Raw genomic sequence first — 15492 nt, forward strand, 5'->3', positions numbered from 1 at the left:
GCCCAGTACAGTTGAAACTGTGATTCATCTGTGAAGAGCACACTTATCTCCAGCATGCCAGTGGCCATTGAAGGTGAGCATTTGCCCACTGAAATCAGTTACAAAGCCGAACTGCAGTCAGGTCAAGACCAATGTTCCCTCTAAGCTGCGTGCCTGCGTGGGCGCACAGCTCCCCGGGACTGCTATGCAGATGAAATATCAGCCTGCACAGAGAAGCACGATATTGAACCTCACTCAGTTTCTAGAGGTTTCCCCTTAGTTAACACTATCAATGTTTCCCGTTATTGTGGGAATTGTGATCGAATCAACTCAATATTTAGTATGGCTTAATTTGCAAAACTAAACTAACTATGCGAGAGATTTTTGTTGTAGGCAGAACACATCATAGTAGGATTCTATTGCATTGGCACGCATGACTCCGTGCTCTACACAGACCTGTGCGGCATAACCAATCAGAGCTGCAGTAGGCCTATATGCAAATTGACCATTGCCATATATGGATCTGTGCCATTCACTTTGAACTGGATTGTTTACAGCATGAGTAGTCGTGAGTAGATGCGCTTGTTTTGAGATCAAAGCGAGAGCTGCATGTAGCCACGTGTGCACATTTGTTCATATCCTTTGCTAGTTAGTGAGTTGTTAGCCCAGTTATAGATCATTTGTAGTCAGCAATGGGGGAGTGATTGCTTCCTGCAAGAGCACAAAATGTGTACATTTCTTGACATTTGACAGCGAGTCAGGTAAAGAGCATTTTTTTGTCTTAGTGTTGTATTTGGAGACAGTCTTGAATAAGCTGATTCTCTGTAATAATGGTATGGGAATAATAATGCATAATATTTTGTAAAGTGGTTACTTGCATCAAACAACAACAACATTATCAGTCACCTCCTTGTCTGAAGGACAAGTGGATAAACGTAATAATGTCAAGCCCTGCGTGTTTTTTTCAAAAGTCTCAAGGAATGTAAGCATACATTGAACAACACACATTGGCTGCTACTGTAGGCTGAATGACAGAACAGCTATTTCCATGTTAAAATGTTGTGGGATCCATTTTCTCTTGTTTTTGATGGTGGGCCACTCTCGTAGGCCTCCACTATGATCAAATAGCCACAATAGCCAACTTAAAATAATGTTTTACCTTTATTATTCCCCACAAACCCTACCACCGCTCCCCCAATTGGAGTAAACTAATAATCAGTAACACTTAGGCTTCTACTTCCAGCTTATACACACTATAAACATTTTACAATAGTAATATTTTGTTTGTTTTTTGTCCTGGCCTTCCTCTATTTTTGATGTCCATCCAGTTTGATTTCTATTTGCCATATTTTTAACTGTGCTATTTCACAAAAGTTTTGAACCTATATACATTTTACAGACCCAGTATGTTTTACATTTGTTATCTTGTTGTTATTAGTCCCACTCTACAGGTCCATTCAACCGCTCCCATCTATCTCTTAACACCATCCATACTGGAATTCTAATTGCCATATATTTTTCAACTGTGCTGTGATGCTTCAAAAGTACTCAACCGTTCTATTCTCATAGTTCCTATATATTGTAAAATAAAGATAAACATTTTTGCTAAAATAATTATTATATTATTGATCGATTGACTATGACTTTTTTTAAATCACCCAGTACTAGCTGCAGTGTTAGCTCTAGGTTAATGTTGCAATTCTTCAGTCATTCCTGGACCTGTGACCAAAAAGGAGCTACGTATGGACAGTACCAAAATAAATTATCTAAGGCCTGCCTCCTCGCAGCAAAATCTGCAGAGCTTGGAAGATTGTATCCCCCATATACTGTATATAACATGATATTGGTTGCAAGAATTTTGTATAGTAATTTAAATGGAAAAATTCTAAGTTTTGAATACAGCATTGTTTTGCGTGTCAATTGATAAACCATGTGCCATGGAATCGGTACATCGAAAATCTCTTCCCAAATATTTTTCAATTTATATGGCACAGCTGTCAATTTATTTGGTCCTTAAATGAATCTGGTATATATGTTTATTTATCACAATTTTCTTTAACCATTTTTGGTCTTCAATGCAGGGCTGACAGACAAGTTCCTTACTATTTCCTCCTTCCACTTGCCTCTTCCATTTTTGTGGTAATGTTGCAATTAGTTGGTTGTAATTTTGGGTAGAGCAGACATTTCCATATGTCTCTGTTAGCTGCATGTGTGACATAACTCCACCAGTCCTATTTATGATATAATTTACAAAGATTATACTTAAAAAAAAATTGTAATCGATTTTATTTTCAAAATCAAGTTTATCCACAATATTATTGTATTATTTGTTCTGTCTTTTCAGGTGGATTCAACTGAAATTGCAACCAACTTTCTATGGCTTGTTTAAAAAATAACAATATTTTGGAGATTATTTCATTTTCAAATAACCAAAAGTGAGCGGCAGTAACCTGAATAAAGGGAAAAAGGCCATTCTTGAACATGAAGACATTCTTACTGATGCTTTCAGTGAGAGGTCTAATTTAATATTTAATCATTTCTGCCCTCCAAGTTCATATTCATTATATAAATATGCCCTTTTAAATTTTGTCTGGCTTGCCATTCCAAATAAAATACAATATTTTTTGCTCATATAATTTAGAAAGCAGGTCGCTAGGTCACAAAACCATAAGCAAATAGGTCAACTGTGAAATGACTAAAGAGTTAATCGGGGTGATTTTTCCACAGATAGACAGGTATTTTCCTTTTCATGGTAGCAAGATCTTATCAGTTTTTGCTAACTTTCTATTAACATTTATTAGAGTGAGATCATTTCTTTCATTCGGGATATGTATACCGAGTATGTATACCGAGTATGTCCACATCCCCGTCAGACCATTCTATTGGTAAACTACACTGTAATTTTCCAAAATGGAAATATTCCAGGCATTTATATATAAACTCCAGTCATACTTTATCAAAAGCCTTTTCAAAGTCATCTATGAAAACCAGGCCTGGTTTCCCAGATATTTCATAGTGTTCTATTGTTTCCAGTACTTGTCTTATATTATCTCCAATGTGTCATCCATGTAAAAAAAACAACCTGTCTGATTAGGATGAATAATATCTGATTTAACCTTTTTAATTCTATGCGCTAAGCATTTAGCTAGAATTTTTGCATCACAACACTGAAGTAAGAGGCCTCCAATTTTTTTAATTGACTAGATCTACTTGACCGCTGTCTGAAAGTGTAACTTAAAGTGGGTACAGCCTCAGTGTTCACAGTAAACGCGCTCTGGAAGTTGTACAGAATTTTCACAACGTTCAAGTTCGCGCTCAGCAGACCTGAAATTTGCTCAGCTCCTAATTTTTTTTTTAGGGAATATTGGGAAAGACCCTGGTGAGTCTAATAAGCACGCAGCTTCCCTGAGATGGTTTCTGACAGTTAGTGCAGAAATTCTTCGGTTGTGAAAACCCACAGTTTCATCGGCTGTCCAGGTGGCTAGTCTCAGACGATCCCACACGTGAAGACACCTGATGTGGAAGTCCTGGGCTGGCATGGTTACACATGGTATGTGGTTGTGAGGCTGTTTAGAAGTACTTCAAAATTCTCTAAAACAACGTTGGAGGAGGCTTATGGTAGAGAAATTAACATTAAATTCTCTGGCAACAGCTCTGGTGTATATTCCTGCAGTCAGGCATGCAATTGCACGCTCCGTGAAAACTTGAGACATCCGTGGCATTGTGTTTGTGTGACAAAACTGCACATTTTAGAGTGTCCTTTTTCCTTTTATTGTCCCCAGTACAAGGTGCACCTGTGTAATGATCATGCTGTTTAATCAGCTTCTTAATATGCCACATCTGTCAAGTGGATGGATTATCACCTTGCAAAGGAGAAATGCTCACTAACAAGGATACAAAAATTGTTGTGCCTAAGATTTCTAATAATTTCATTTTCTTATGTAGAGAACATTTTGTGCGTATGGAACATTTTTTATTTCAGTCATGTGAAATCAGCTCATGAAACATGGGACCAGCACATTTTGCATTTATATATTTTTAGTATATTTTGGAGGAGGAAATAACCTTCAAGAAGAAGAACAGTTGGGTGACAACAGGGGGAATGAGAGCGAAGCGCTTTGGGCCACTTGTCTTTTAATTTACTATGGCCCAGGAGTGTGTGTGCGTGTGTCTATGTGAGTGTGTTTGTGTGGAGGCTTTTGTCTGATGTTTTGTGTTAGTGGGCCTCTGTTTGTTTGATGTGTGTGTGTGTTGTATTAGTGTCAGTGTGAGTGGATAGGAGTTTGTTTGGCTTTGATAGTGAGTCGCTCTTTGTAGACAGATGGTATACCCTCAGATCTCTGTGGTCGGACGACATGCAATACCGCCAGAAAGAAATTCCCATTGAACTTTGTTTGGAGCTCTACAATAGATCACTACGGCTGCCTCCCAAATGATACACTATTCCAGAGTGCGACATTTAGGGGGTCTATATTTTTCTTCAAAAAACATGTCATTTAACGGTAAAAACATTTGTATTACCTTCCATTTGGCATGAACACAACCAGTCAAGATGTTTTCATCTTATTTTCTGTCACGGATCCCTCCGGAACTTTCATTACGCACATCTGTCCCCTATTCCCACGGATTAGTACTTGTATAAGTGTGCCCTTTGGTTTCCATTGGGCTGTTGTTTATTGTTACAATGTATTTTGGTGCGTGTGAGTACCTATGCTGTGTGTTTTGGGCTTTTGTGCCCTTGTGGATTGCTCAGATGATTACGGGTCTCGTCCAGTGTGTTAATCAGTGTGTGCGTGTGTTATTTATTTGAGGTACTCCTCGCTCTTTTGATTGGGTTTCAACCCTGTGTTTTGTTAAGTGTTTGTTTGGTCTTCGTACCTTTGTCTTTACACAGCACGCTGTAATTTTGGTACATTAAAAAACCCTATTATGGTGTTCTGCAAGAAATTGAAAAGATCCTAGGGGTTGATCTAGAATTGGACCCAGTTTCTTTACTGTTAGGTCTCCCTAGTAGGCAGGTTACTTCTGTGGGTAAAAGGAGGCTTTACAACATCCTTACCTTCGCAGCGAGGAAAAACATCCTTTTACAGTGGATTAGTGATAAGGTTCCTTCTATTAAAGATTGGCATAAGATACTATTTGAATGGGTGCCTCTGGAATATCTGACATGTATATTGCATTCTAAAACAGACCAGTTCTACAAAGTATGGGAACCTTAAATTACCTAGAACCTGAGGTATCAGCTATTATGCTGCAAGGATTCTCGTAGAATGACGGGGATGTATGTATTTCAGAACTACACTGTACGTTCCATGTGTGGAACCTAACCTCTTGGTTTAAACTGAGCTTTTTTGTTTAATTTCTGTTTGTAAGTTTGTTTAAAATGTATGTATTGAGAGACGCAATGATGGTGATGGGGTGAGAGAAGCACCGAGCGGGAAGAGGAAAATGGTGTACGTATGCGTATATGTGTGTATACGCATGAGTGTATGTATATGTATGGGTGTGTGTATGTATGTATGTATGTATGTATGTATGTGTATATGTGTGTATGTGTATACAGTGCCTTGCAAAAGTATTCGGCCCCCTTGAACTTTGCGACCTTTTGCCACATTTCAGGTTTCAAACATAAAGATATAAAACTGTATTTTTTTGTGAAGAATCAACAACAAGTGGGACACAATCATGAAGTGGAACGACATTTATTGGATATTTCAAACTTTTTTAACAAATCAAAAACTGAAAAATTGGGCGTGCAAAATTATTCAGCCCCCTTAAGTTAATACTTTGTAGCGCCACCTTTTGCTGCGATTACAGCTGTAAGTCGCTTGGGGTATGTCTCTATCAGTTTTGCACATCGAGAGACTGACATTTTTTCCCATTCCTCCTTGCAAAACAGCTCGAGCTCAGTGAGGTTGGAAGGAGAGCATTTGTGAACAGCAGTTTTCAGTTCTTTCCACAGATTCTCGATTGGATTCAGGTCTGGACTTTGACTTGGCCATTCTAACACCTGGATGTGATTATTTTTGAACCATTCCATTGTAGATTTTGCTTTATGTTTTGGATCATTGTCTTGTTGGAAGACAAATCTCCGTCCCAGTCTCAGGTCTTTTGCAGACTCCATCAGGTTTTCTTCCAGAATGGTCCAGTATTTGGCTCCATCCATCTTCCCATCAATTTTAACCATCTTCCCTGTCCCTGCTGAAGAAAAGCAGGCCCAAACCATGATGCTGTCACCACCATGTTTGACAGTGGGGATGGTGTATTCAGCTGTGTTGCTTTTACGCCAAACATAAAGTTTTGCATTGTTGCCAAAAAGTTCAATTTTGGTTTCATCTGGCCAGAGCACCTTCTTCCACATGTTTGGTGTGTCTCCCAGGTGGCTTGTGGCAAACTTTAAACAACACTTTTTATGGATATCTTTAAGAAATGGCTTTCTTCTTGCCACTCTTCCATAAAGGCCAGATTTGTGCAATATACGACTGATTGTTGTCCTATGGACAGAGTCTCCCACCTCAGCTGTAGATCTCTGCAGTTCATCCAGAGTGATCATGGGCCTCTTGGCTGCATCTCTGATCAGTCTTCTCCTTGTATGAGCTGAAAGTTTAGAGGGACGGCCAGGTCTTGGTAGATTTGCAGTGGTCTGATACTCCTTCCATTTCAATATTATCGCTTGCACAGTGCTCCTTGGGATGTTTAAAGCTTGGGAAATCGTTTTGTATCCAAATCCGGCTTTAAACTTCTTCACAACAGTATCTCGGACCTGCCTGGTGTGTTCCTTGTTCTTCATGATGCTCTCTGCGCTTTTGACGGACCTCTGAGACTATCACAGTGCAGGTGCATTTATACGGAGACTTGATTACACACAGGTGGATTGTATTTATCATCATTAGTCATTTAGGTCAACATTGGATCATTCAGAGATCCTCACTGAACTTCTGGAGAGAGTTTGCTGCACTGAAAGTAAAGGGGCTGAATAATTTTGCACGCCCAATTTTTCAGTTTTTGATTTGTTAAAAAAGTTTGAAATATCCAATAAATGTCGTTCCAATTCATGATTGTGTCCCACTTGTTGTTGATTCTTCATAAAAAAATACAGTTTTATATATTTATGTTTGAAGCCTGAAATGTGGCAAAAGGTTGCAAAGTTCAAGGGGGCCGAATACTTTCGCAAGGCACTGTATATGTATATATATATATGCGCGTAGATATGTTTAAGTGGGTGCTGTTTTTCTTCTTTTTTTCTTTGTGCTTTGTCTCTGTTGTATCTCTTAATATGGGTGAAAATTGTGAAATTCCAATAAAAATACTGTTAAAAAAAAAAAAGTCTTATTATGCATTCCTGCGCCTGTCTCCCGAATCTCTTCATACCATCGTGACATTTTCAAACAAATCACTTCAAAAAGTAGGCTACCTGCGCATGTTCGTCCACTCCAAAATAATTCCAGCGTCCAAACAGTGCACTGTGCTCCATTTGATGAATGGAAAGAACTGTTACAAAACACAAAAAAGTTTTATGATATTTGGGGATTGTCACTGGGCCTACACTCTCTTGTAGCCTGAATTATGTGATGCGTCTCGCTGACAAAAGCACCATTTTAGTAGAAAAAAAAGTTGGAACACCTGAAAAGGGGCTGAGATAAGGGTCTGTCAAATAAAATGTTATTGGTCACATACACATATTTAGCAGATGCTGTTGCGGGTGTAGCGAAATGCTTGTGTTCCTAGCTCAGTGCAGTAGTATCTAAATACAATTCACAACAATACATACAAATCTAAAAGTAAAAGAATGGAATTAAGAAAAATATAAATATTAGATTTAGCCATGTCGGAGTGGCATTGACTAAGATACAGTAGAGTAGAATATAGTATATACATATGAGATGAGTAAAACAGTTTGTAAACTTTATTCAAACATTATTAAAGTGACTAATGTTCCATTATTAAAGTGGCCAGTGATTCCAAGTCTATGTATATAGGGCAGCAGCCTCTAAGGTGCAGTCCCGGGATGACAAGTGCAGACATATAATGATGTTTTCTTTTAAAACCATGACACAGAGGTGGGGGTGTTTGTTTAATTTGGAATAAACTTTTATTTTAATATTTACCACTGTAGCAGTACAAATTGCGAGAGTGTGACTTTGTTGCATTAAGGGTGTCTCATGTCTCATTCAGTCTCATTCAGTCCCCCCTGGGCCCCCCGTAATTCCCACTCTGCCGTATTCCCTTTATAGTGCGCTGATTGTGAGCAGGGCCCATAGGATTATGGTTAAAAATAGTGCACTATACTGTATAGGGAATACAGATGTAGGATCTTAATTTGAGCCAGTTTGCTACAGTAGGAAAATAATCCTACAGCAACAGGAAATGTGAATTATTATTATTATAATTAATGGACATTGTTTGTAGAGGTTGATACATTTTTCATTAGGGAAAATCAAGTATGACATTTTAAAATGGAAATTACACATTTTAGAAGCCTTTTTAAACCTTGAATACACTTGTAGGGAAGCACAGCTGTGAGCTGCCCAGTGACAGTGAGCTGCCCACTTCTTACCTGTTATTTAGACAAGCTAAATAACTTCTATGCTCGCTTCGAGGCAAGCAACACGGAAGCATGCATGAGAGCATCAGCTGTTCCGGATTACTTTGTGATCACTCTCTCCGTAGCCGATGTGAGTAAGACCTTTAAACAGGTTAACATTCACAAGGCCACAGGGCCATACGAATTACCAGGACATGTACTCCGAGCATGTGCTGACCAACTGGCAATTGTCTTCACTGACATTTTAAATCTGTCCCTGACCGAGTCTGTAATACCAACATGTTTAAAGCAGACCACCATAGTCCCTGTGCTCAAGAACACCAAGGTAACCTGCATAAATGACTACCGACCCGTAGCACTCACATCTGTAGCCATGAAGTGCTTTGAATGGCTGGTTATGGCTCACATCAACACCATTATCCCAGAAACCCTAGACCCACTCCAATTTGCATACTGCCCCAACAGATCCACAGATAACGCAATCTCTATTGCACTCCACACTGCCCTTTCCCACCTGGACAAAAGGAACACCTATGTGAGAATGCTATTCATTGACTACAGCTCAGCGTTCAACACGATAGTGTCCGCAAAGCTCATCACTAAGCTATGGCCCTGGGACTAAACACCTCCCTCAGCAACTGGATCCTGGACTTCCTGATGGGCCACCCCCAGGTGGTAAAGGAAGGTAACAACCCATCTGCCATGCTGATCCTCAACACGGGAGCCCCTCAGGGGTGTGTACTTAGTCCCCTCCTGTACTCATTGTTCACCCATCACCTACAAACAAGCAAGATTTCTGGTTCTCACAGACCTGTAACTTCTTCTTTAAGAGGCTCCTCTGTCCTCCACTCGTTACCTGTATTAATGGCACCTGTTTGAACTTGTTATCAGTATAAAGGACACCTGTCCACAACCTCAAAACAGTCACACTCCAAACTCCACTATGGCCAAGACCAAAGAGCTGTCAAAGGACACCAAAAACAACATTGTAGACCTGCACCAGGCTGGGAAGACTGAATCTGCAATAGGTAAGCAGCTTGGTTTGAAGAAATAAACTGTGGGAGCAAATATTAGGAAATGGAAGACATACAAGACCACTGATAATCTCCCTCGATTTGGGGCTCCACGCAAGATCTCACCTAGGGGGACCTAGTGAATGACCTGCAGAGAGCTGGGACCAAAGTAACAAAGCCTACCATCAGTAACGCACTACGCCGCCAGGGACTCAAATCCTGCAGTGCCAGACGTGTCCGCCTGCTTAAGCCAGTACATGTCCAGGCCCGTCTGAAGTTTGCTAGAGAGCATTTGGATGATCCAGAAGAAGATTGGGAGAATGTCATATGGTCAGATGAAACCAAAATATAACTTTTTGGTAAAAACTCAACTCGCCGTGTTTGGCGGACAAAGAATACTGAGTTGCATCCAAAGAACACCATACCTACTGTGGAGCATGGGGGTAGAAACATAATGCTTTGGGGATCTTTTTCTGCAAAGGGACCAGGATGACTGATCCGTGTAAAGGAAAGAATGAATGGGGCCATGTATCATGAGATTTTGAGTGAAAACCTCCTTCCATCAGCAAGGGCATTGAAGATGAAACGTGGCTGGGTCTTTCAGCATGACAATGATCCCAAACACACCGCCCGGGTAATGAAGGAGTGGCTTCGTAAGAAGCATTTCAAGGTTCTGGAGTGGCCTAGCCAGTCCCCAGATCTCAACCCCATAGAACATTTTTGGAGGGAGTTGAAAGTCCGTATTGCCCAGCAACAGCCCCAAAACATCACTGCTCTAGAGGAGATCTGCATGGAGGAATGGGCCAAAATACCGGCAACAGTGTGTGAAAACCTTGTGAAGACTTACAGAAAAAGTTTGACCTCTGTCATTGCCAACAAAGGGTATTTAACAAAGTATTAAGATAAACTTTTGTTATTGACCAAATACTTATTTTCCACCATCATTTGCAAATCAATTCATTAAAAATCCTACAATGTGATTTTCTGGATTTTTTTTCTTCTCATTTTGTCTGTCATAGTTGAAGTCTACCTATGATGGAAATTACAGGCCACTCATCTTTTTAAGTGGGAGAACTTGCACAATTGGTGGCTGACTAAATACTTTTTTGCCCCACTGTAGGCAAATGCAGGCAAAATGCAGCAGTAGGCAAATGCAGCAGTAGCCCATTGTCCATTGTTAACTAGGGAAAAATACATAAAGCCAACAAATAAAAATAGAAGAAAATAGCATTTTCCTGATGAAAATTCGCGTACTTTCAATTGCGTTCCTCTCTCAACTCCGCCTGTCTGACTCCCTTTCTATCTGTCTTGACTTCAGTTATTGCTAGTAACAATCAAAGGGAAAAACACTCACACAATTAAACAATGAATGCACAAGACTTGGCGGGAGACAGCAGAGAGCATTCTGGAGAGCTGAGTGCATGTATTGTGGAGTTCATATATTATTACTGTACAGATGAGTGCATGTATAATTTTAGAAAATGTATTTCAATGTACTTTAGGGGAAGCTTAGCTTATAGCCTGTTGGATGCGCCGCCTTTTCAAAAAGTAGGTTACCGTCACACATTTGTCAAAAATAATTCCAATTACTATATGTAGCCCATGTATCGGATTCTGTTCGGCCAAAAAGAGTACGACATGCCATACTCTTTTTGGCCAGACAGGATCAGTTACATGGGCTACACATACCGAGACAGAGGGGCACTGTTTTGCTATCGGATGCTTTATCTGAGATTGATGGATCTTTCTGTAAGCGCAAATCTCGGTCAAATAAATTATCAATATTTACATATTTTATTTGGACAGGCAAGGACGTACGGGAGGGCGGGCCAGGCCCCTTAAGGTCCGCCCATAATGCAGGCCCTGACTCACACACACACACACACACGTTGTTTATTGATGATGCTCTCCTGCCCCCTGCTCTTTCGGGGGGAGAGTCCTGCTGGTCAGATGGATTAGTGACTTGAACTCCTTCTCTTTATAAAAGACAGTGTGCGTGTTTGTGCATGCACATGTGTGTAGGAGAGCGGATATAATGATTGGGTACGGAGGGGTCCTGGACTTCAAACCCAAGGTGGGACACCGTAAAGGTGGAAGCTCAGTGGTCCTGGGGTAGCCTGGCCTTTCATGTCCACTTTGGTCCGTTCAGTCAAGTGAGACCATTGAACCAGAGTTCAATTGAAGCCAGAGTGGGGTCGATGGCTATCGTATAGCACTGTGAGATGCTGAGAAAGAAAAGTGTAGTGGCAGCCATGTGCTCTTTTAACATGAGCTGACTTGGATTGGCCCTATGTTTTTGGCATGTTGAAGCTCAGTGTAATACTATACCGTGTGCAACCTTTTTCTTGTGAGATCAAGCTCTGTAATGCTGAGGCAGACCTGTGTTTTCATTCAGTGATTATGGGTTTGAATAAATAACTGCTGTAGCCTACCGCCGTCACGCTTTCACTCTTCGTTCAAACTACCCGTGAGTTCTATTGGCTGCTGTATTTAAAATTGAGGAAAAAAGAGCTTGCGTCCCTCTTGGAATTGTCTTTAAGAGCTCAACCCATACTATCTTTGTTTGGCCTTTTTTTTCAGCCCTCATCCCTCAATCAAAAGGGTTGTCAATGCCGTCATCTCCTTAGGAGTAGTTAGGGAACATCTTAAAATAAATAATAATATATGCCGTTAGCTAACGCTTTTATCCAAAGCAACTTACAGTTGGGGATACATTCAATTGTTGTATGGGTGGTCCCTGCCGGAATCAAACCCACAATGCTGGCATTGCAAGTGCCATACTCTACCAAATGGGCTACAGATGACCACTAATGATTTTAAGTGATTGATGGTTGACTGTTCCCTCATCCCCTCAGAAGTGCTATTCTTGGGGTTTTGACAGTTCCCTCCTTTCCTTAGGAGTGTTTATCCTTGGGGCCCTAGGGAGGTTGGGATGGTTGTACTGACCAGGTGACAGAACTCCTGAAAAGACAACCCATCAGATGCCCACCCACCCTTATTGGACAACACACTCAATCTAAATCCTTAAATGTTTCAGTACCCCCTCTCCCACCACCCTCCATCCATCGCCCCCTCCTACCATCCCTCCCTCCCTCACTCCATCCCTCCCTCCCTCCCTCCCTCCCTCCCTCCCTCCCTCCCTCCCTCCCTCCCTCCCTCCCTCCCTCCCTCCCTCCCAACTGGCCAGTTACACTCCATGAAGGCTCCAATCTCTTTCTTGAACCCACTTAGCCGTCCCCAAACTCTCGACCCAGCTGTTTTCTTTCCCTTCTTCCCCCCCCCTTCCTCTACTCCTTTCTCGTCCATCTCGGCATTTATTTATTTAGTTTGACCCTGTATTTCCTCCTTTTTCTTCTCCTTTGAAGAAGGGATGTGAGAGGATGAGATGCGCTGCGCAGGCCTGGATCTTCACGGCTGGTTGGTCCCACGGTGGTTGCATTATGCTGATTGGTTTCTGTATGCGACGTGTTGGCTGTGCTCCCCTTTGATGTGGCTTGATGGCGTGCTGTGCCAGGGTGGCACAGCGTATAGGAGGAGTAGGAGAAAAAACAGTGGAGAAGGGGACAGAGAGGAGCAGGAGGGGAAGCAGCAATAAAGGGCCACTTAGGAGGTTGCACTGTAAGCGTTCCCAATCTTGAAGAAAGGAAGATGGAGGAGAGGTTGGGAATCCATCTATGAATTTGTTCAGAGTAGCTGTCCGGTGTTGGATAAGATATCTTCATATCAGACCTGGGTTCAGTATAACATTTTGTCGTCTCAAAGTTTCTGAGTTATGCTAATCACATTGCAAGGGCAATGCCCCTGAGGAGATAAATAAAGTTGTATTGAATAAGGACCATCTGTTTGTCACACTTTGACAGTAGTCTATGCTTGTATAGTCTATGTTGTGTGAAGTGCCATAAAATATTTAAGAAACAATACTTTAAAGTACTGCTTAAGTATTTTTGGTGGGTATCTGTACTTTACTATTTATATTTGACAAATTTTACTTCACTGCATTCCTAAAATAATGTACTTTTTACTTCATACATTTTCCTTGACACCTAAAAGTACTCATTACATTTTGAATGTTTAGCAGGACAGGAACATGGTCCAATTCACGCACTTATCAAAAAAACATTTGCGGTCATCCCTACTGCCTCTGATCTGGCAGACTAACTAAACATAAATGCTTGTAAATTATGGCTGAGTGCTTGAGTGTGCCCTTGGCTATCCATAATTTAAAAAAGCAAGATAATTGTGCCGTCTGGTTTTCTTTAATATAAGGAATTTGAAATTATTAACACTTTTACTTTTGATACTTAAGTATAATTGAGCTATTACATTTACTTTTGATTACCTACGTCTATTTAAAACCAAATACTTTTAGACTTTTAATCAAATAGTATTTTACTGGGTGACTCACTTTTACTTGAGTCATTTTCTATTAAGGTGTCTTTTACTTTTACTTAAGTATGACAATTGGTGGTGGTGTTTCCACCACTGGCTGTAGAAAATAATAGCCTAAGTGTGAATGTGTCTGAAAGCTACGCAGACCTTCAGTGGCTATTGAAGCATGGCCATGAAAACATGGCCTCTCTTAGTTCCCTAAAGGACCTGAGCATAATATAATTCTGGAAATATACTTGCAAGATTATGGTGCAATGCATCTGTGTCAATGGTGTGCAATGCAAAGCAATTGATGCGTCAACATTTTAATTGTATCTGTTCTTATTCAAATAAATGAAAGCCATACTGTGTCTAATGCAGGAATTTGAATGAAGCATTTGGGTACTTGGTATTCATTATTAATAATATTTATTAATTTTCCTCCCACTCGTTCTCTTTCCCTCTCTTTTTCTCCCCCACAGTTGTAGTGTTGTACGTTCAAGGCATCGGGACAAAGGAGTGGAGAGAGGTGAGTGAAAGGACTATTTTATTATTGATCTTATACAGTATGTTGTACTGTATCAACATAGTGTTGGTCCCATGTTTCATGAGCTGAAATAAAAGATCCCAGAAAAGTTCCATATGCACAAAAAGCTTATTTCGCTCAAATAATGTGCATTAATTTGTTTACATCCCTGTTAGTGAGCATTTCTCCTTTGCCAAGATAATCCCTCCACTTGACAGGTATGGCATATCAAGAAGCTGATTAAACAGCATGCTCATTTCATTTTTTTTTTCATTTCATCTTTATTTAACCAAGTAGGCTAGTTGAGAACAAGTTCTCATTTGCAACTGCAACCTGGCCAAGATAAAGCAGAGCAGTTCGACACATACAACAACACAGAGTTACACATGGAATGAACAAACATACAGTCAATAATACAATAGAAAAAAAAGTATATATACAGTATGTGCAAATGAGGTAGGATAAGGGAGGTAAGGCAATAAATAGGCCATGGTGGCGAAGTAATTACAATATAGCAATTAAACACTGGAATGGTAGATGTGCAGAAGATGAACGTGCAAGTAGAGATACTGGGGTGCAAAGGAGCAAGACATATAAATTCATACAGGATGGGGATGAGGTAGTTGGATGGACTATGTACAGGTGCAGTGATCTGTGAGCTGCTCTGACAGCTGGTGCTTAAAGTTAGTGAGGGAGATATGAGTCTCCAGCTTCAGTGATTTTTGCAGTTCGTTCCAGTCATTGGCAGCAGAGAACTGGAAGGAAAGGCGGCCAAAGGAAGAATTGGCTTTGGGTGTGACCAGTGAGATATACCTGCTGGAGCGCATGCTACGGGTGGGTGCTGCTATGGTGACCAGTGAGCTGAGATAAGGCGGGGCTTTACCTAGCAGAGACTTGTAGATGACCTGGAGCCAGTGGGTTTGGCGACGAGTATGAAGCGAGGGCCAGCCAATGAGAGCGTACAGGTCGCGGTGGTGGGTAGTATATGGGGCTTTGGTGACAAAACGGGTGGCACTGTGATAGACTGCATCCAATTTGTTGAGAAGAGTGTTGGCGGCTAT

General features: G+C 40.8%; 1 protein-coding gene across 1 annotated transcript in view; it reads left to right on the forward strand.

Moving 5' to 3' along the window:
• Positions 1 to 15492, forward strand: part of LOC139370743 (copine-9-like) — a 193592-nt gene that overhangs the window by 21653 nt on the left and 156447 nt on the right. Inside the window, exon 3 of the mRNA XM_071110413.1 lies at positions 14388 to 14434. Coding sequence (XP_070966514.1) covers positions 14388 to 14434 — 47 coding nt within the window. The remainder of the gene's footprint in view (positions 1 to 14387; positions 14435 to 15492) is intronic.

Source organism: Oncorhynchus clarkii, chromosome 17, assembly GCF_045791955.1.
Source record: "Oncorhynchus clarkii lewisi isolate Uvic-CL-2024 chromosome 17, UVic_Ocla_1.0, whole genome shotgun sequence".
Lineage (NCBI taxonomy): Eukaryota > Metazoa > Chordata > Actinopteri > Salmoniformes > Salmonidae > Oncorhynchus > Oncorhynchus clarkii.